Source organism: Neltuma alba, unplaced genomic scaffold, assembly GCF_004799145.2.
Source record: "Neltuma alba isolate B1F8T4 unplaced genomic scaffold, ASM479914v2 tig00011850_pilon, whole genome shotgun sequence".
Lineage (NCBI taxonomy): Eukaryota > Viridiplantae > Streptophyta > Magnoliopsida > Fabales > Fabaceae > Neltuma > Neltuma alba.
The window spans coordinates 852043-872422 of NW_021636455.1; the positions used below are offsets into that span (position 1 = coordinate 852043).

General features: G+C 36.5%; 3 protein-coding genes across 3 annotated transcripts; 2 read left to right on the forward strand and 1 right to left on the reverse strand.

Annotated features, from left to right (window-relative positions):
* Nucleotides 1–6258: 6258 nt before the first annotated feature.
* Nucleotides 6259–8562, reverse strand: LOC114718468 (rho GDP-dissociation inhibitor 1-like). Its single transcript, XM_028903787.1, has 5 exons — nucleotides 8161–8562; nucleotides 7984–8050; nucleotides 7368–7586; nucleotides 7121–7245; nucleotides 6259–6573 (listed from the first exon to the last, which is right to left on the reverse strand). The coding sequence occupies exons 1-5, from the start codon at nucleotides 8362–8364 to the stop codon at nucleotides 6493–6495; spliced, it is 696 nt and encodes a 231-aa protein (XP_028759620.1). The 5' UTR covers nucleotides 8365–8562; the 3' UTR covers nucleotides 6259–6492.
* Nucleotides 8563–9531: 969 nt separating this feature from the next.
* LOC114718467 (15-cis-zeta-carotene isomerase, chloroplastic) lies at nucleotides 9532–12261 on the forward strand. Its single transcript, XM_028903786.1, has 4 exons — nucleotides 9532–9997; nucleotides 10784–10930; nucleotides 11099–11308; nucleotides 11615–12261. The coding sequence occupies exons 1-4, from the start codon at nucleotides 9584–9586 to the stop codon at nucleotides 11948–11950; spliced, it is 1107 nt and encodes a 368-aa protein (XP_028759619.1). The 5' UTR covers nucleotides 9532–9583; the 3' UTR covers nucleotides 11951–12261.
* Nucleotides 12262–15831: 3570 nt separating this feature from the next.
* LOC114718465 (amino acid transporter AVT1H) lies at nucleotides 15832–17738 on the forward strand. The gene is made up of 3 exons (XM_028903784.1): nucleotides 15832–16149; nucleotides 16462–17081; nucleotides 17186–17738. The coding sequence occupies exons 1-3, from the start codon at nucleotides 15909–15911 to the stop codon at nucleotides 17717–17719; spliced, it is 1395 nt and encodes a 464-aa protein (XP_028759617.1). The 5' UTR covers nucleotides 15832–15908; the 3' UTR covers nucleotides 17720–17738.
* The last annotated feature ends 2642 nt before the right edge of the window (nucleotides 17739–20380 follow it).

A 20380-nucleotide genomic window follows, 5' to 3' on the forward strand; every position in this document is an offset into this window, starting at 1 on the left:
GTTCCCACCCCTTTTTGGGTCTGTTCGTAATATTCCAATGGCCCTTATGTCCGGTACATCTTCAAATACTCAAAGCACTCCTTTTTCACTTGTAGTCACCTCTCAAGCCTCTGATCCAGAACCATCCTTAACCTCTGAACATCAAGCTATGGTGGTGGCTCACAAACTTAATGGTAGCAACTATCTCCAATGGTCCCAAAGTGTGTTAATGTATCTCCGTGGGAAGCGTAAGGAGAAATATATCAATGGAGAGGCAAAACAACCTTCACATAATGATCCCAAATTTGACACCTGGTTTGCTGAAAATAATCAGGTGATGTCTTGGCTGTGCAACTCAATGACTCTCGAAATTAGTGAAGGATACCTCTTGGCAAGCACAGCTAAGGAAATCTGGGACGCTGCTAAGAGGACTTACTCCACACTAGACAACACTGCAGCCCTATTGGATCTAAGGAGGCAGCTGAAAGATCTGAAGCAAGGAAACTTAACTGTAACACAATATTACAGCACTTTAACAAAGATATGGCAGCAGTTGGATCTCTTTGAAGTTCATCCTTGGAAGGACATGGATGATGCTAATTACTACAGACAACTGGTGGAAAAAGGACGAACCTATGACTTCCTATTGGGTTTGAATGATGTCTTTGAAGAGGTAAGAGGCAGAATTATGGGTCTAAAACCGCTTCCCTCCCTATTTGAAGTCTTCAGTATGGTCAAGTTTGAAGAAAGCCGGAGACACCTCACTCAGGGTAACCAAACCCCAGTAGATGGCTCAGCATTGGTCACGAGGAGGTCCCCAACATTCGAGGGATCTGAGAAGAAAGGGACCAAGTGGTGCAATCACTGTAACAAGAAAGGCCACACCAGAGACGAATGTTGGAAACTACATGGGAAACCAACCCAAGGGAAGCAGAAACAACGGGAAGATAGAAAAAGCCACCACACCTCCTCTGAAGAAAAAGGTGATGATGGAGACCAGTTGACCAGAGAAGAGCTTCAAATGCTTCGTAAGATACTTGAAAAACAAAACAAATCAAAATCTGTTCCCAACGTGAACTTGATTCAGTCAGGTAATTCTATTATAGCCCTTAATGCAATGGTAACTAGTGATGAGACTTGGATTGTTGACTCCGGTGCTACAGACCACATGACTGGTAATAAGTCCTTCTTCAAAACCCTCAAATATTGCCATGAGAACCTTAGGGTAAAAGTAGCAACTGGACTATATACTAAAGTTGAGGGTGTTGGCATTGTGGCCCTATCTGATGATCTGGAAATCCATAATGTTTTGTTTGTTCCTGCTCTTACCTGCAACCTTATATCTGTGAGCAAATTGACTAAAGGACAAGTATGTCGGGTAATCTTTGATGATGTTAAGTGTGTTTTTCAGGATTCGACCTCGGGGAGGAAGATTTTGACTGCTAAAGAATGGGATGGACTCTACTACTTTGAAGGAAAAAATATGAAGACTGCAGGAGCAAAGAAGGCTATGGTTAGCTCTAATTCTCAGAATAAAAATGTAATGTTGTGGCATCAAAGATTAGGCCACCCCAGTTTTGATTATATGAAGCATGTGTTTCCAACTTTATTCAATAAAAATTCTTCTCCTTTCCAATGTGAAACGTGTCAAATTGCCAAACAAACTCGCGCCTCTTATCCCAAACATACTTACAAACCTACTGCCCCGTTTACAATGATTCATACCGACATTTGGGGACCAGCCAAAATCAACACCCGAACAGGCACAAAGTGGTTTATTACATTCATCGATGATCACACCCGGGTCACATGGGTTTACCTTATGAAAGAGAAATCCAAAGCTTTACAAATCTTCAAAAACTTTCACTCTTTTGTGAGAACCCAATTCCAAACTCCCATCAAAGTTCTGAGAAGTGACAATGCCAAAGAGTATGTGAGTGGAGCCTTTAGGGAATTTCTTGAGCAGGAAGGAATCCATCACCAAACCTCATGTGTCTATACTTCTCAACAAAATGGAGTTGCTGAGCGAAAAAATAGGCATCTTCTAGAAGTAACCCGAGCTATTATGATGGAAAGAAATGTTCCAAGTTTGTTTTGGGGAGATGCTGTGCTAACCGCTGCTTACCTCATCAATCGAATGACCTCCAAAATTCTCCATTTCACTACCCCCATACAAAAACTCCTCGAGACCTACCCCACCTCACCTATCATCAATACCATCCCTCAAAAGGTCTTTGGGTGTGTCGTCTTTGTTCATAAACATGATGGGGGCAAACTTGATGCTAGAGCAGAAAAATGTATTTTCCTCAGATATTCCTCCACCAAAAAGGGGTATAAGTGTTATTGTCCCACTACCAGAAAACTCATAATCTCCAAAGACACAGTTTTTTATGAGGATGATGCTTATTATCCCAAATTACCCATTCAGGGGGAGCACTATGGAGTAGAATGGCTAATTACACCTGAACCTATGACCAACCCCAACACACATCTTACCCCTCTTGAACCTGCCATACCACCTGAACCTATGATCATTGTCCCTGAACCGGAACCAAAAACCCCTAGTCCTACACCTCCACTAGAGCACCAAAACCCCACAAATATCCCTCACCCAATGCAAACCTTTGTGGTGAATAGCTCACAGGTGAAGATTCCAGAAACATTTCAACAGGCTATGAAAGATCTTAATTGGAAACGTGCCGCATATGAGGAGTTGAGAGCCTTAAAGGAAAATAACACATGGGATATTACCACACTTCCTAAGGGTAAGAAAGCAGTGGGTTGCAGGTGGATCTTCACCCCTAAATTCAATCCTGATGGAAGTATCAATAAGTACAAAGGAAGATTAGTTGCTAAAGGGTACACCCAGACCTATGGGATTGATTATCAAGAAACGTTTGCTCCTGTGGCAAAGTTCAACACCATCCAGGTACTCCTGTCCCTAGCTGCTAACCTTGATTGGTCTCTACATCAACTAGATGTGAAGAATGCTTTCCTAAATGGAGATTTGGAGGAGGAAGTGTACATGGCAATCCCAGATGGAGTAATAGCTCCACCCAACTCAGTTTGCAAACTGAAGAAATCACTGTATGGCTTGAAACAGTCTCCACGAGCGTGGTTCGACAGGTTTGCCAAGGCAATCAAAAGGTTTGGCTACATCCAAGGACAAGCTGATCACACTCTCTTCGTCAAACACAGTAATGGAAAGGTAACGATCCTAATTGTGTATGTGGATGATATAGTCATAACTGGCAGTGATGAAGTTTCTATCTCCCAACTCAAGAAAGCTCTAGCTAGGGAATTCCAAGTGAAGGACCTAGGACAAATGAAGTACTTTCTTGGAATGGAGGTTGCTAGATCCAAAAAGGGTATAAGTGTGTCTCAACGAAAGTACACACTTGATTTGCTCCACGAAACAGGAATACTTGGGGCTAAACCTAGTGAGACGCCTATGGAAGAATCATGTAATCTGGAAGTGAAACCAGACGGGGTACCAGTCAACTCAGAAAGGTACAGAAGACTTGTAGGTAAACTGATCTACTTGACTCATACAAGGCCTGACATTAGCTATGCAGTTGGAGTAGTAAGCCAATTTATGCATCAACCCCAGGAAGAACATATGGAAGCAGTATACAGAATCCTGACCTACCTCAAACTCAATCCTGGAAGAGGAATATTCTTTAAAAAGGGGAGTACAAGGAACATAGAGGTCTACACTGATGCAGATCATGGGAGAGCTGTGGATAACAGAAGATCTGTCACAGGATACTGCACTTATGTTTGGGGAAACCTAGTCACTTGGCGAAGCAAGAAACAGACTGTAGTCTCAAGGAGTAGTGCTGAAGCTGAGCTAAGGGCTGTAGCCCTGGGGGTATGTGAAGGAATGTGGGTGATCAGACTTCTGAAGGAATTGAGAATTTCCTATGAAGGACCTATGAACCTCTGGTGTGACAACCAAGCCAGCATTGAAATGACCAAGAATCCTGTGTATCATGACCGAACAAAGCATGTTGACATTGATCGGCACTTCATCAAAGAAAAGGTTGAAGATGGCACAATTAACCTGAGCTATGTGCGCTCAACTGATCAGATTGCTGACGTCATGACCAAACCTTTAGCCAGAGTCAAGTTTGAAGGGCTTCAAAGCAAGCTGGGAATGGTTGACATCTACTCTCCAGCTTGAGGGGGAGTGTTAGAAAGCCCCTGATTATCTCCCTTGATTCTCTCTATTAATTGCCCATGATATTAGCTAGAATATATATTTCCTGATTTAGTATGATATTGCAATATATGTAATTTATGACTGATTGATTCTGGAGGGATATTTTTTCTCATCCGGACTCTATATATTGTAACCCAATCATATGGAATAAGATATGAGCATGAAATATTCAGCAAAATAAACATAAATTTAAATAATTACAAAATTGGGATTCTCAGTTGCTAATTATTGAAAAGACATTCGAGATTTGCAACTAAAATTCTCATATTTTCAATTGTTTGAATTAATATTTGTAATTAATTTTTCAGCAAGATATTTTTTTTTGAAATAATTGTCATTAAATTAATTTTTTAGGACCTAAATATTATTCACCCTTTTTAAATACTATACAATATTTTGAGTTTACTTTATCATACTGTCGTAATAATATTCAATATTTTATTGTTCATTCTTATGTATTATAAATAGTCTACCAAATTATGTGGCAAGTACCCTAAAAACAAAAAGGAAAAGTCTGGGTATTGGCGTGGCTGCTTTTTTCCGTTGCTTGTAGTCATGATTATTATAATCATAAAACTTTACTTGGAATGAAAGCTAGCTTAGTAGGTCAAAATTTTTTGATGCCTAATAAAAACTAATTAGGAGGAATAAGCCGAATAAGATGGTCAGGAAACGTATCTGTCCTCTTTTTGGGACTTGAAAGCATCACTCAATTGATAAGAAAATCTTCAAACTTCATCATTCTATCAAACCACTGCCATGATGATCATTTGAAAAAGAAAATGTTGCTGAGAATCTGTTATTTCTACCACAATAATGATCCAATTGGTGATGTACCAAAAACAATGAGAAAAAGAGAACCTGATATAAATAAATCAAATGAAGATAAAGGGAATGCTTGCACTTTTTGCAGCACTGTGAGAGAAAGAAGCACACAGGGTTTGGCATAATGATAGTGGCGATGCATGCAGGTTAACATGTATATCTGAGTTACAGATAATCTTATCTAGTTGTCTTGCATGGATTAGGAGAATATGAGAGTAATTTTATATACTTTACCGATTAAGAAATGATTTATTTATATAGCTTTTTACTTTTTTTCATATTGAGATTAAATAAACGAGGCAGTTGAATCATGAATGGCTCCAATAAACTGAGGTGACTATGCTAAAGTTAGTCCTCGAAGTTGCTGCTGCATTATTGTCTTTAAGTAGAGAAACTGTTTAGTGTAACAAATGAAAACTAAACTGAGAGATGACCCCGTTATAATTTGCATCTAAGCCTTCAGTTATTTCCCATACCAGAAATGTGTAATGATGCTCTTAACAACCACCCATGGTTGGTTTAGTATGAATTAACCAACTACTTAATGGAGCACCCACATTAGTGTGTTAGATCGGCAAATGGTAAGGTTGAGTCCACCAAATACCTTCTACCAGCTTCATGGCCTTCATTATTACATTTCCGTTTATCAGTTTCAAAGGACCATTATGAGGATGGACCAACTTATTGTGTTCTTAACTAAACCATCCACATAACATGTAAATAATTATGAAAGTACATATCTTGTCCGGGGCTGGATTCTGAAACGAAATATAAAAATGTTGATGGCACATCAATTCAAATTATAAGAGAGTAATACTAGAGTATATGCGTTCATAATTATAGAAGAAGAATCACAAATTACTCAAGGACTTAGATGATAAGTAAATACAAACCTTTGATCACTTAAGTGTTGAATATTATGCAGTGTTTAAATTTTGAATCATGACAAAAGATGGGGTCAAAGATAGGTTTCATTTTGAAGTTTTGCTTTATCTTTTTCCCCCACCCTTGTTCTATTTTTATTCCTTATGTAGCAAAAAGCATGTGCTCATCATATGGGAAAAGCTTTTGGACCACCAAAGAATTGATGGGCCTTTTGGCCATTTGCTTCAGAAAGCAAAGGTAACAGTCGAAGATACTTGTTGGTTTCCAATTCTTTATCCACATGGGGTCCCCTTCTATCCTCCAGAAGATTAATATTAGAAATTAGATCCCAAGTAGGCCTTGACGTATCTTAGGTAGAGTACTGTTAGTGTCAAAGTAAAGAGGAAACATCCCTTTTTTCTGAGTACTCATAGAAAAAGGAAAAGAAACCATATAAGTGGTAGAAACATGAGTACAGACATGCATGTGCATGAAGGCAATAACTGGATATGATGAACAACATGCTGGATTTCAATCTTTTCCAAATGGATACAAGGTGCCAGAGGAAGCAAATCTACCAATAACAAAACATAGATTGAATCTCAGTGTTTTGTTGGCCAATTCTTCTGAATTTCAAAGTGGTAGTTGACGTCCAAGTAGCATTTTCCATCGTCATCTACAAACTGAAGGAACAAAAATTGAGTTAATTATTTTCTGTTTTTGGTGCATAAAATGATACTCCCTCCGTTCCTTATTATAAGAGACAAATAACTGAATTACGTTGATAAAAAACAATTAAAATTAGTTAAGAACACTCAATATGTAAAAGGTATAATTTTTTTTTCCAAAAAAGCCCTTATTAATAAGGAGAGAGAGCATGAGAGAGAACAATAGTAAATTATTTAAAGAAAAATAAGTGAGAAGGAGAGAGTGTGTGAGTTGGAGACAATAAATATGGGTAAAATAGGAAATTAACACAAAAAAAATAGAGACAACTTTTAAGTGTCTCTTATATATAGGAACATGTCATAAGTATTAAATGTCTCTTATAATAAGGAACGGAAGGAGTAATGAAGACAGGTTAATCCAATATAATTGGTAAAAATAATTAAACCAACACTATTACTGATATCTATGCCTATCATTCTGGTGCACATAACTTCGAACGAAACAATAAGTGAATCAATTTCCCGGAGATGATCGGAAATGGGTCTAGACTGGTTTGCTTACCTTGGTTGTTGCCGAATAGCTTCCTCTAGCAAACAAGCCAGAAGGGGTAGTTTCTTCGTCCAATACATATGCGTACGGCTCCTGTTGTGGGCTAAAAGTTCCCAACATCCTTTTCGAATTGTCCACTGGGTAAAGCATATCAAGGAAGCAATTTAAGATTAAACAATGATAATCAATGTATGACTAGCACAGTGTTGCTCAGTCTTTCTGGGAAAACACAAAAAGAAGCTTCTGAGTTCTGTCTCACCTCTGAGACCAGTTTTCCAGACGACGTTGGTGTACTTTAGGCCAGAAACGATGTTGTTGGAGACAATGAAGGTGAATTTCAAGCGGTATTTGCTTCCTTCCTTGAGTGTGAAGAGACACTTTTTAGAAGCAGTAGTAAATGGGATTGGCAGGATGAGATCTGGCCTTCCAGGGCATAGTATAGTGAGGCTCACTATTTTCACTTCTGGCTCTTTGCTCTCTGTTTTTCAACAAATGGGGTTGGTTTAGCTTTTCATGGCTTGCAAAAATCCAACAAGAGATGAAATGAAACTTGACAACACAATATGCGGAGTTATGCTATTAATTATATGTATACAAATAGATCTTCTCATGTTCCGCTCAAAACCAATTTTTGTTTCAAAACTTTTTATGACACATTTTGACAATTGGTACACCTGATGTTTTACCCCTGAAGTGCTTGACAGAAGAATTGCTTTCTAGATTTGAAGGGAAATCTCATACTCAAGACAATCTAATTCAAGAGGGTTAGTTTACTCTACAATGTACATATTCCTTGAAAGCATAAAGGGTTCTGCTGAAATTTCCTACAATCAAGAAAAACTAGAGAAACTGAGAGTGGAAAACTTCAAAAGTACCTCCAATGGCAGCGAAATCAACACTGCCAAGAAGTTGCTCCTTCCATTTTCTCAAACTTTCGTCATCCTATGAAGCAAAAATAGGAAATACGTGAATGGATTTGTTTCATCAGAAAAGCATACTGCAAAATCATGACACCAAAGAAACATCCAGAAAGAAAGAAAACGGAGTGTTACTTTATCTTTCTCAAGCTGTTCCTTGAGTGAAAATTGAGGACCAAGGTCCAATTCTTTGTCAGATTCCAACTTGGAGTCATCTTCTTCCTCTGCTTCAGTCTCAGTTTCGGTGTCTTGAGCTTCAATGTTTTTAACCTCCTCCTCCAAATGAGGATTAAAGGGAACGTCTTTTGTTGCAGAGACAGCTCCTACAGCTGCAGACATCTTCGCCACACAATCAGAAACTGCAACAGAATGTGTGATCCCGGAAGGAAAAACAAAAGGTGAAGCCTTTCTTTCTTTCTTTCAACTGGGTGCCAAATGTAGAGCTCTTGTTTGGTAAGAAATGGAGAATGGATCTTCTTGGGCGAGAGGCCTATTATGTAGGTAAATCAGTTAAAAAGGTTGGATTTGAGAGGATGGGGTGGGCCTGCAAATGAAAATGAATTGGGAAATGAAAAACAGTTGGAATAAAAGTGATGGATGCAGAGTTGGCAGCAAGAAACCGCTAATGGTGGAGAAGGTGATTTGGACAATAAATAAAAAAACCTCATGTGCCCTACATATATCTTTACCCATTTGTACGTCACTTATTCTTTCCCCCCCTTTTAAACGTAGATCACGAGATGTGAGTGAATGCTCCAAGTATTTATTATTATTTTTTGCAAATAGTATTTGGGTAACTGCCATCCTTTGAATTTAATTTGAAGACGGGAATTCTTTCTCAGTACTTTTCGTTGTGTAGTCAACATTTAATGTCCCATGATTAAGAATGAGATGCAATTTCATTTTGAAGATCATTGTCTTTCAACAAATTTCAATTGGTGGTTTTTTGACAAAATTTTCCATGTCGTTGTATGCAATCAAAATCACCAACCAAAAGCACATGGGTGATAAACCTATTGCAATGCATATAACGCGATGCTAATATCTTTCTCAAATAACTAAACCATTCAGCCAATCATTTTCATGCATTCCCAATACGGTTCTTAGGGCTTGTTTGGAGCTCCGTTCAAAACGGGCTTTTAAACAAGTTCATGTAAACCGAGACAAAACTCTCATCACATACTTACCTCGTATTCCGTAAATCATGTTTGAAAAGCTATTTATAAGTCAATCTAAACAAGCCCTTAGTCTTTTAGACGGTAGTATGGCGGAGAAGTAGTCTTACATTTCAATATCACCAGAAGATGACGAATGTTAGTTTCTATTGACGGACATGGTCTTGCAAAACAGACAGGTCTATTTCATTTCAACTCCTAAAATGGCTTTGCCGCCAAAGATATCGAAAATTTTATTTGCTGAAGACCATTCCACGTGTCATTAACCGCAAAATTCCAAATGACCCAACACCAACGATGGCCCTCTGCAGATACCCTTCATCTCCATTTTCCAAAAAGTGCATATAATTCTTGGACTCACTCTGCTTTCATTTGGCCCAACCATGGCTGCTCCTCTCGTGCTTTCAAACCGCTTCTCTTCTATACCCCACAAAACCCGTCACCGATCACTCTCTCAGCCCTCTTCTTTGGTCTCCACCGCCATTTTCATGAACCCCATACAAAAACCAAATAAAAATGATCTTTTTTCCTCAAAGAACCCTTCAAAAGAAGTGCTAATTTCTCGGAAATTCATTGCTTGTACTTCTGTTGGAGACACCGAAGCGAAAGATTCCAGCTTGGTAGGTGAGGACTCTGCGGAGTTTGATTTTAAGGAGCAGAAGATATCTTCGTGGATTTATTTCACGGTGATTTTGGGGGTAGTTCTGTTTGTTCTTAATGTAGTTTGGATTGACAATTCCTCCGGGTACGGTAAAGCTTTTATTGAGGCGGTTTCAGGACTTTCAGATAGTCATGAGGTGATTTCTTTCTTCTTTCACATGTTGCAGAATTTTATCGAAGCTACTGGTTAAACTATTCCTTCGATAGCTTTTGACTTTTAAAATCCTTTGCCTACTAACCGATTTCTCTTGGATGCCTTCATTTGTTGAAGGTTAGAAACTTTAATCAGATTGAAACTGGCGGGCTCTGCAACCGATTTCCATAGCTCGGGCTATAGCTAAACGGGGAACAAATTTATAACAAAATTGTAATATTTTTCTGCTTTCCTAAATTTAAATTGAATTTGAAATCAGTCAAGCTTTGTGGGCTGTGGCTTGGAAGGAGAAGAGTGTCTGTAATTACGTGGTTGGACTTGGATAGTTTATATCTAGAACTCCAGGAATCCTTCGTGCTTAATGTGTGGAGATATTTTTTCTGATAGTGTCTGTGTGAGAGGCGTTGACTCTCCCAAGTCAATTACTTCCCAGAAAATCTACTACATTTTGGAATGGGAATGGTAAATTCTCAACAAACTTTGGAATACAAGCTTGACTTTAGTCAAATGAGAACGACACTAGTTTTGCTCCAGAAAATTTTGTGGATCATCATAAAGGTGTTCATCTAGCGAGCAGATAAAGCCTCCATCACAAGTTGTTCGCGAAAATGATATTTTCTTTTAGCAATATCTATTTTTCATCCCTGTATCATTCAAACATCATGAGTATTATTATTGTTTGAGTTCTTTTGTTTGACATATGCCGCCTGACTATGATAATTACATTGATTTTTCAATCAGAACTGACTCTTGACATATTACACCGCAGGTGGTAATGTTGATCCTGATACTCATATTTGCCAGTGTCCACAGTGGCATGGCTAGCTTTCGAGACACTGCTGAGAAGATCATTGGAGAAAGAGCTTATCGTGTTCTTTTTGCAGGGATATCACTACCTTTGGCTGTCAGTACAGTTGTAAGTTACTTTCAGTTTTTCTTCAAAGCTGCAGAACTGCTTCTTTGTCCAAGATAACTGGTGTCTAAATCTTCTTCTTTAACTTCTATACAGCATTTGCTTCATTTTTAAACGACAGATAGCCTGTTATTAACGAAGTTGATTCAAATTTACTTCTCTGTGACGTAGGTATATTTTATTAACCACAGATATGATGGACTTCAACTCTGGCAAGTCCAGAATGTTTCTGGGGTTCACCAACTTGTGTGGCTGGCCAATTTCATTTCCTTCTTTTTCCTATATCCTTCGACATTTAATCTTCTAGAGGTTGCAGCAGTTGACAAGCCTAAGTTACATCTCTGGGAAACTGGCATCATGAGAATAACTAGACATCCACAGGTATAAATCTCCATTTTGCATCAGACTCCATTTGGTTTGTGCATGATGTTGTGATGGATTTGCCCGCCATTTGGATACCGTTGAATCTGTTTATGGTACAAGTATCTCCTGCTTTTGCTGATGCATAAGTATTGACTTCCTCCAATATGTCATTTCTGACCTAATGACATATAGCCATAAGATAACTGCAACAATTTCATTTGACTTGATCCCAAGAGAAATTCTTGTTTTGAGTGTTCTGAAATCTAAGCAAAGTGAAACGTGTGCTTGGCATTCTCTAAAGAAAATTTTTTGTTTTGTCTTAAGATGGCTGGGCAGGTTATATGGTGTCTAGCTCACACAATATGGATTGGAAATTCTGTGGCTGTTGCTGCTTCTGTTGGCTTAATTGCACATCATCTATTTGGTGTTTGGAACGGTGACAGGCGACTCGCCAGAAGATATGGTGAGGATTTTGAGACTGTTAAAGCTCGAACAAGCATAGTCCCGTTTGCAGCAATCCTCGATGGCCGGCAAAAGTTGCCGAAAGATTACTACAGGGAGTTTATCAGGTTGCCATACTTGACAATCACTGCAATAACACTAGGAGCTTACTTTGCTCATCCCCTTATGCAGGCTGCTAGTTTCAACCTTCATTGGTAGGTACGCCACGTTGTCTCCTTCAATGAAATATGATGTTGAGAAGCATAACAATAATGCAAACTACGTACCTCATCAGCAACTAGAGATGTATACAGATCAACAAAGAGAAAAAAGGGTGAAAGAAATCGATTGAAGTTTTGATCTGATCTTGACTTTGTACATTCAAAATGTTTCCCAAAAAAAAAAAAAAGCGAAAAATCCGTGGTTTGAAACAGCAAATAAGTTACATTTGCAAAATAAGCAAAGACACGGAGTCTGTGAATTGAGCTATATAATAAACCTACCTCTGTGCTTTGTGACCTTTTAACTGTTATCTATGAATGGTCAAATTCATCTATCCTATGTTTCGTGTAAATCATTATAAGGAACAGAATCAACATTAGACAGCTTGAAGTAGCACGGAGTGTTCCAGAGGGCCAAGATCATTTGGGTTTATATTTGAAGCCAATTTAGCAAGACTGAGGCCCGATCAGTTAGTTGCATGCAAGGAGACTTTTGCAAGGGGATGCATTTAATGAAGATCAAAGGACTAAAATGCCCATCCAGGCACCTCAAGTGGCGGACAATGGACAGTGGTGACTGGAGGCAAACAAGAGCAAGGGCATTTTAGGCTTTTGCGAACGGTTATCCTTGTCCCCTGACCTAATCGAATCTAATCGGTATCAAAACATAGAATAAAGCGAGTTGATGTCTGAGTAACCGTTATACTACCTTCAGTCTTTAATATAAGACCTAGCTTGATTTTAATTTTGATTCTAAATATAAGACCCTAATCCATTTTGTTTCTCATATTTATATATTTTTTCTCAAGATAATCCTTCTAATTATGATAGTTCTAGCTAATAAACTTGATTAGCAATGATATTTTAGGAAAGACTATCTATTTGTTACAAATACTACCTCTTGTCCTTAATATAAGATCTTATTTAACTTTTATTTTGGTTCTAAATATAAAATATCAATCTACTTTGTCTCTCATATTTATGTATTTTTTTCCAATATAATCCTTGTGACAATGGTAGTTCCATCCAATACATTTGATTAGTAAAAATATTTTAGGAAAAAATACCTATTTATTACAAATAACTAATTTAACTTCTTTTCTTAATCTCCTTAAATTAGTCAACTAGTTCTTACAATTAGGATCGGAGGTAATAACTAATTTAACTTATTTTTTTAATCTATTCAAATTAATCAACTAGTTCTTATATTTAGGATCGAAGCTAGTATAATATTTTCTAAAATTATGTAATCTTTACGTATTTATTAGCATGTCCGTTAAGTTGTTTGAATCAGATTCCAGAATCACCTTCTGAATCCCAAATCCCAAACTAATGAACTCACATGATATATATATATAGAGAGAGAGAGATACATACATTGAACAGTTGCGCAAATTATGGAGGTACAATAATAGTATTTTGTGTTAGAGGGCATTAACCTATAAGTAGCTGGATACGGGTCATCATCCATAAGAACAGCAAAAAGGTGAAGCTATGGTTGATGGCAAAGGGGAAAAGTTCGTGATAATGGGATCTATAAGAGGAAGCGCTTCTACATATTAACTCCACACGCTATATTCCCTAACATTACAATGGCAACTCAACCATCTTCTTCCATGAAAACTGTCATAATGACAGCCATTTTATATGTGAATCGAATTTACTGAACAGGCAAATGCAAAGCGGTTAAAGAATCGCATCTATACTTAAGAGTAACCAAAGTGCATATCTTTGCTTTTACTTTTTCCTAGAAATGAAACAACACTATATTCACGGTAGGATCAGTGAAGAAGCAGATCGCTAAGAAGTTCTGTGTCCCACAAGAGGATATTAAAAAGAATAGAAAAGGAAAAAGAACATTTCTCGGTGTTACAATAATTCTCAGCACTCATACTTATGGGTTCCTTTCTTGCATTTTAAGAGCGTTGATGATGATATTGATTAAGAATAAATCCTTTTTAGATATGCCATCAGAAAAAAAAGAAAAAGAAAGTTCCATTCCTGGATCTTTTCATCACTTTCAGACAAGTGGGAATCAAAAAAGTATAAGTTGCTTCATAAGCAACATCAAATTTCAACTATGAATGTGTTTTTCAAATGACATTACAGAAAAGTATACCCCCAACAAGTTATTAACTTAACCAGTTTGGAATCAGACTTCTCTAATACATATATTTGGTTTCACTTGAAGACATCAATACATATTTCATAGTAAGGTTAATACCATTTTTAGTTCATGAATAAAATTGGATTCATTTTGATTTTAGTCTCCGAAATTTAAAACCAATAGTTTTAATACTGTTTTATGAACTGAAAATTTTGGACAGGCTAAAATGAAATCAAATAAAGATTAAAATTAAAACGAGATTAAATTTTAAGAACTAAAAGTAGTATTGACCCTCACTACTATATCCCAGCATTAAGGTGGGAATCAATTGAGTGTATCCATATATGCCAATATGTCATCTTCCATTTTCACGATCATTTTTGTTTTTAAAGAACGTTTTCCAATTGCAGGCAGGATCTTAGAAACGTGTAAAGTAAAGGAAGGTGATCTTATCTCTTTCTTGTGGTAGTGCGTTTGGCATCAACAAAGTTCTGTTTTATTAAACTGTGCTTCAGTGGAATTTTCCCACGCCAGAGTATATAAAGAAATGAATCAGTGCGTATAAAATTTATTTCCTCTCTTGTTTCTACATCTCTTTCATATGACACTGCCTTCGTAATCTGAAACTTGCAGTGTGTGAAAGTGAAGCTACCTTTCCCTATATATCTTTCTTCTTTTTGGGATTCAAATAAAAAATAGTTCTTTTTATTCTAAATACCAGTACTATTCAAATAAGCCCTTATATTAGAAGGAATAAACGGCGTAGACATATATATTATTTGATATGAAAGAAGAATTGTGATATTATCACTAACAATGTTTACCAAAATGCCTTTTTACATGAATGATAAGCCTTTTCATGAAGGTTAGACTATACATCTATTTCAATAGCCATCAATTTGTAGTCTAAAAATGGTTCAAATTCGCTCTCATTAAAAGCAATAGACTAATCTAATATATATGAAAATACTTAATATTCTAAAAAAACTTCAGTTGTGTGATCTCATCTATTTTTATTAACAATGTCTTTTTCTATGAATAATAAGCTTTTCATGGAAGTAATACTTTATGCATCCATTTCAATGGCCATTTTTCTTGGCGTGGTCCAATTGCACGTCATTACAATGTTACTCTCTATGATCATAAGCTGTTTTGTACGAGTTTCCCATACTTCTATTTAGAACTCACAGCCATTTTGTAAAATTTATGATTATAACTAATATTTTTTTCTAATTAAAAGCGTCGATCTCTAGTATGGATGTTACAGTGTAATTAAAGCAGGGAAAATGACTGACATATGAGTAAGAATAATTGTGTTAAAATTTACTGCACTTAATCAGAATATTAACTCATTTTAACCCCACTTCCACGGTGCATGCATGCATATTAGTTAAAGATATAGGAAGGACAATCATATTTCAGCTGTCGTAATCCTATTACAGCTGTTTCCCTTATATATAAGATGCCCTGATGGATCATATTAATAAATTGCTTATTTTCATATCGATCCCCATGGGACAGCATGTTAGAATATTTTTCCTTTAAACTGTAAGGAAACATTTACGTTTAGCAAAAATGCAAGGGTCACCCGAATAGGATACTTTGGAATATTTCTCCTGTGAACTGAGGCAACTGCGATATTCTTCCACAAGATTCTCCCACCAATTTGGCTGATGACGCCATTCTTAAGCCTTCAATTCATCTATAAATTAAATGCGCACCTTGCATCTCATTAATTGATCCCTTATATATCAATAAAAAACCATCTGCACTTAGCTAGCTCCCTTCCTTCTGCTTCCCTTCCCTTCTCTGTCTCCTTCGCTTTCACCAGACGCTACATGTATGTACCATGTTGAAATCTGTGGAGGAAAGCCTTACGAAGAAGAAGAACAAGAAGAAGAACCAATCAGCCAGTGATGAGTCAGCGAATGGTGTTGAGTGGACAAAGTGCAACGTGTGCTTAGAGCTCAGCAACCCCCAATACTGCAACTGTGGCGTCCACGCCATTATTGAGGATGCCAACGCGGCTGATGCTGAACCCAATTGTTCTTTTGCTCATGCTGTCATCAACATGGTCGGGATGCTCACAGGTAATATAATCTTGTGCCTTGTTATTGTCAAATGACATATAACAATGTGAGTTTTTATCTTAAAGGCATGTGAGGAATAAGTTATCTCTGTTTGTACGTGTTCATTTCTTTAACTTTGCTCACTCCCAAGAGAATCTTGAACATCATGCATGATAGGTGTAAATATAATGATAAGTTTTCAACTTTAATTTGCAACCAAGTCTTCAAGAAATAATATAACAGGACTCAATGCATGCACCTGATTGATGATATTGTGTATAATGATCATTACATGTATATATATGTTTTGTTTATATATATATATATATATAGGTTTGGGGCAATTATCAGCGTCATATGCTGTAGAAGAGGGAGGGTGGGCATGCGCAGTGATATTCCTGATAGGGCTTGCGATAACCTGTGCTTATAGCTGTCTCCTTCTTGGGAAATGCATGGACAAGAACCCTAAGCTAAGAAGCTACGCAGACATAGGCGAAGAAGCCTTCGGAAGAAAAGGAAGAATGGTGGCATCAACCCTCATCTACACAGAGATCTTCATGGCCCTTGTCTCCTACACTATCTCACTACACGACAACTTGTTCACTGTCTTCATGGGATCCCATTATCTCAAGCATTTGCGGCTGCCTAAGTTACTGTCACCTTCTCAGCTCCTCACTGTTCTTGCTGTGCTCATTGCGATGCCTAGCTTGTGGCTCAGAGATCTCTCCTCTATTTCTTTCCTGTCCTCTGCTGGTGTTCTCATGTCTCTGATTATTTTCTCGTCTGTCGTTGCCACTCCCATTTTCGGGGGCGTTAAGGTTAACCACCGCATCCCTGTTCTTCAGATCCATAATGTCCCTTCTGCTTCTGGCCTCTTCATCTACAGCTTTGGCGGACACGTCGTGTTCCCTGATCTCTATAAATCCATGAAGGACCCCTCCAAGTTCACCAAGGTATGTGCATACACACACGCACACATATATTATACATTAACATTTCTAACAATGAAATAGGAAAAAGTCTCATCCTCGATTCATGAATGTTTTTAATATCTCAGGTTATAATAGTGAGCTTCTCGATAGCTACACTACTGTTTACAACGCTGGGATTCATGGGTGCGAAGATGTTTGGGCCACAAGTAAAGTCACAGATAACTCTGAGCATGCCAGAGAATTTCATAGGGACAAAGATTGCGGTGTGGGCGACCGTGATAACACCAATGACCAAATATGCTCTCGAGTTCGCCCCACTCGCTATTCAGTTACAGCACAGGCTTCCCAGTTCAATGAGGAACAGAAGCAGGATGATGATAAGAAGCACGGTGGGGTCAGTGCTGCTGTTGGTCATTCTAGCACTGGCTCTTTCTGTGCCTTACTTTGAGGATGTTCTTTGTCTCACTGGCTCACTTTTGACTGTCTTCATAAGCTTGATCTTTCCATGTGCTTTCTACACTAAGATCTGTTGGGGACAAATGTCAAACACTGTCTTAGCCTTCAACTCGTGTCTCATCGCTCTGGGCCTTGTCCTTGGAGTTATGGGCACCATTTCTTCTTCCTCCTCACTCCTCAGCAATCTTCAGCCTCATCACTGATGATCATCATCAGCTTAATATTATACTCCTCCGGTCCTAATTATAAGACCCAATTGACTTATTTGAGGAGATTAAGGAAGTAAATTAAATTGGTTATTTATAATAAATAAGTGTTGTCATTTCTAAAATATCTTTGCTAATTAAGTATATTGGCTAAAACTATCATTATTAGAAGGATTATCTTGGAAAAAAATGTATAAATATAAGAGACAAAATGGATTGGGGTCTTATAATTAGGACCAAATAAAAAGTCAAATAGGGTCTTATAATAAGGACCGGAGGAGTATATATATATACCGCTTTGCTATATATATACTACGAGTTTGAAGTTGAGATATATGTGTGTTTTTATTTGATGGTGATGAAACAAAGATCGATCGAGTTTGGTTGTTTTTAATTTGCTATGGTGAATCACGCGCTCGCTCTAGTTTTATGATGGCCTGCGTGTCTTTTTGAATCCTCTTGCTTTCATCATTGTGCAGGATTTTGTATATATGTGGTATGCAGTGGTAATCATTTTTTCACAACATCGATAGGCTTTTTTTTTTTTAAAGAAAAATATTAATTATAGAATATAACTTGCTAATACTCTGGTTTTAAATATAAGACTCATTTTATAATGTAAATTACATTATAAAATGGGTCTTATATTTAGAACTGAAGGAGTATTAATTTTCTAAAATTTAGCAAAGAAAACCTTATAGAAGATTAATTGCTAATTATTATATGTCAAGCGTCGAATTTCGAAAGGCAAGTGTCAGACTAAAATTCTTAAAATTTTACAGTGGGCTTTGATGACTCAGGAACGTTTAGTTTTTTATTGAAAATTCAGGATTTTTTTCCAAGTTGAAATTAATTTAGTCTTTTTTTGTTTTCTCAATTTGCCATTCCCTCTTGTTATTTTACAAATAACTTGTAAATCTTTGGGAGCTAAAAATACCGGTATTTTAAAATGACTTAAGGTATGATTTTGACCTTAATCTTATTTCTCAGGTGTGATTTTGCCCTTAATTTTTTGGTGGTATAATTTTGTTCCTGATTTTATTTCTCAAATGCAATTGTACCTTTGATCTTGAGAAGCAATTTTCACCCTCACGGTCAAAATTGCACAAAAAAATTTAGAGTTAAAATTATACCACCAAAAAAATAAAAGACAAAATTATACTTGAAAAATAAAATTGGGATTAAAATTGTAGCTTAATCCTTTTAAAATTAAACAGTGCAGACGCAAGTTTTCGCAGTCGCTGCTAAGCATTTGAAGTGCCCCAATAATTTAAAGGAAAAAGAAAAGAATATATAAAATTCTTTTATAATTCCTCTTTTTATTTACAGATATTTAAATTTTTGAGAAATTAAATATTTCATTCTACAAAATAATAGAGTACTACGAAATGTGTTGGCTAATATTCAAATGGCGGAACCTTCCCGAGACATAGTTACAATATTTCCTTATAAATCCTTCTAAATTTGTTCATATCTTCGTCTTGCAAATTAAGTAATTGATTAAACGAATAAAGCCACACCGAAACGACAAGATTCTCTGGAAGCAGCACGAAGAGATTTGCTAAAGATTTTTATTATCTTTTAATTCTTTGAAAAATCCAAGCCGATCGGATAAGTTAAGGGCTGGGGCCATGACAAGATGGCGTGCCAAGTTGTCATTGTTACTTTCATACTCCATCTGCGTATTTTTCTTTCTTTTTTTTCTTTTTAACAAACCACGTGCTATGTTTATTTATCAACTCATTTTTTTTAAATTAATGTCGATCACCTCATATGGGGGCCAAATGAGATATATATTAAAATTACAACAGTCAAATATATTGGTCAACTGGGGCGAACCACAGGAAATACACAAAAAAATGCGGAGCAAAGAGTTATAATTAAGATCAACTTCAGCCAGCTCTAATTTCCATTTTTTTAATACACCACATGGCATGTGAGAGGGTCATAATTAATAATTTAGTAATAGTATATTTTGTTATAGATTTAATTACTGCAAAAATTATGAAAAAATTCCCTTTGAAAAATCTGGAACCTATATTCTAATTTAAGTATTTTTCGCTAACAAAAATACGAATGAAAGAAACTTTTCAATTTTTTTTAATTATTTGTTCTTATATGAGGCAAAATTGTTCTTTTGTGTGTGTATATATTTTGCCACCTCTTAGATATTTATTTATTTTTCAAACAGATCTTTATTTATTTGATACTGGGCAAGATCAATTCTCAACAATTAATCAATTATATTTACTGTCTTAATTTTTTTTAGTGAAAAAGAATAAATTTATTGATTTGTTAAGAGTTAATAGATCTTTCAAATTTACTTTATTTTAATTTTGATTTTGATTTTTTAAATTTTAAATTATAAATTTTAGTTCTTCAAATATTTTTTTATTTAAAACATTAATTTTTATAATTTAATAAAAATTTGAATATTTTTTTCTTGAGAAATTAAAACTTAATAGACTAAAACTAAAATGAGTTTGAAGAATTAAAGATTATATTAATTTATTTATTAACGTCAAGTATGGGATTTTTATTGGAAAAAAAGAAGTTTTATCTGAGGCGGGCAAGAGCGGGGTCCACATGTATCTAGAAGCGGAAGATAGCAGCGGGAAGGTGGGGACCACGGAAGAAGTAGTGGGGCAACTAAAGTCA

Excerpts from the sequence above, each read along its gene's own strand:
- LOC114718468 (XM_028903787.1), bottom strand. The coding sequence starts at position 8,364 with ATGTCTGCAGCTGTAGGAGCTGTCTCTGCAACAAAAGACGTTCCCTTT. Across the intron at positions 8,051-8,160 it reads AACAGCTTGAGAAAGATAAA|GATGACGAAAGTTTGAGAAA; the intron begins GTAACACTCCGT and ends TTTGCTTCATAG. Across the intron at positions 6,574-7,120 it reads GCTATTCGGCAACAACCAAG|TTTGTAGATGACGATGGAAA; the intron begins GTAAGCAAACCA and ends TTGTTCCTTCAG.
- LOC114718467 (XM_028903786.1), top strand. The coding sequence starts at position 9,584 with ATGGCTGCTCCTCTCGTGCTTTCAAACCGCTTCTCTTCTATACCCCAC. Across the intron at positions 9,998-10,783 it reads GACTTTCAGATAGTCATGAG|GTGGTAATGTTGATCCTGAT; the intron begins GTGATTTCTTTC and ends ATTACACCGCAG. Across the intron at positions 11,309-11,614 it reads GAATAACTAGACATCCACAG|ATGGCTGGGCAGGTTATATG; the intron begins GTATAAATCTCC and ends TTTTGTCTTAAG.
- LOC114718465 (XM_028903784.1), top strand. The coding sequence starts at position 15,909 with ATGTTGAAATCTGTGGAGGAAAGCCTTACGAAGAAGAAGAACAAGAAG. Across the intron at positions 16,150-16,461 it reads CATGGTCGGGATGCTCACAG|GTTTGGGGCAATTATCAGCG; the intron begins GTAATATAATCT and ends ATATATATATAG. Across the intron at positions 17,082-17,185 it reads ACCCCTCCAAGTTCACCAAG|GTTATAATAGTGAGCTTCTC; the intron begins GTATGTGCATAC and ends TTAATATCTCAG.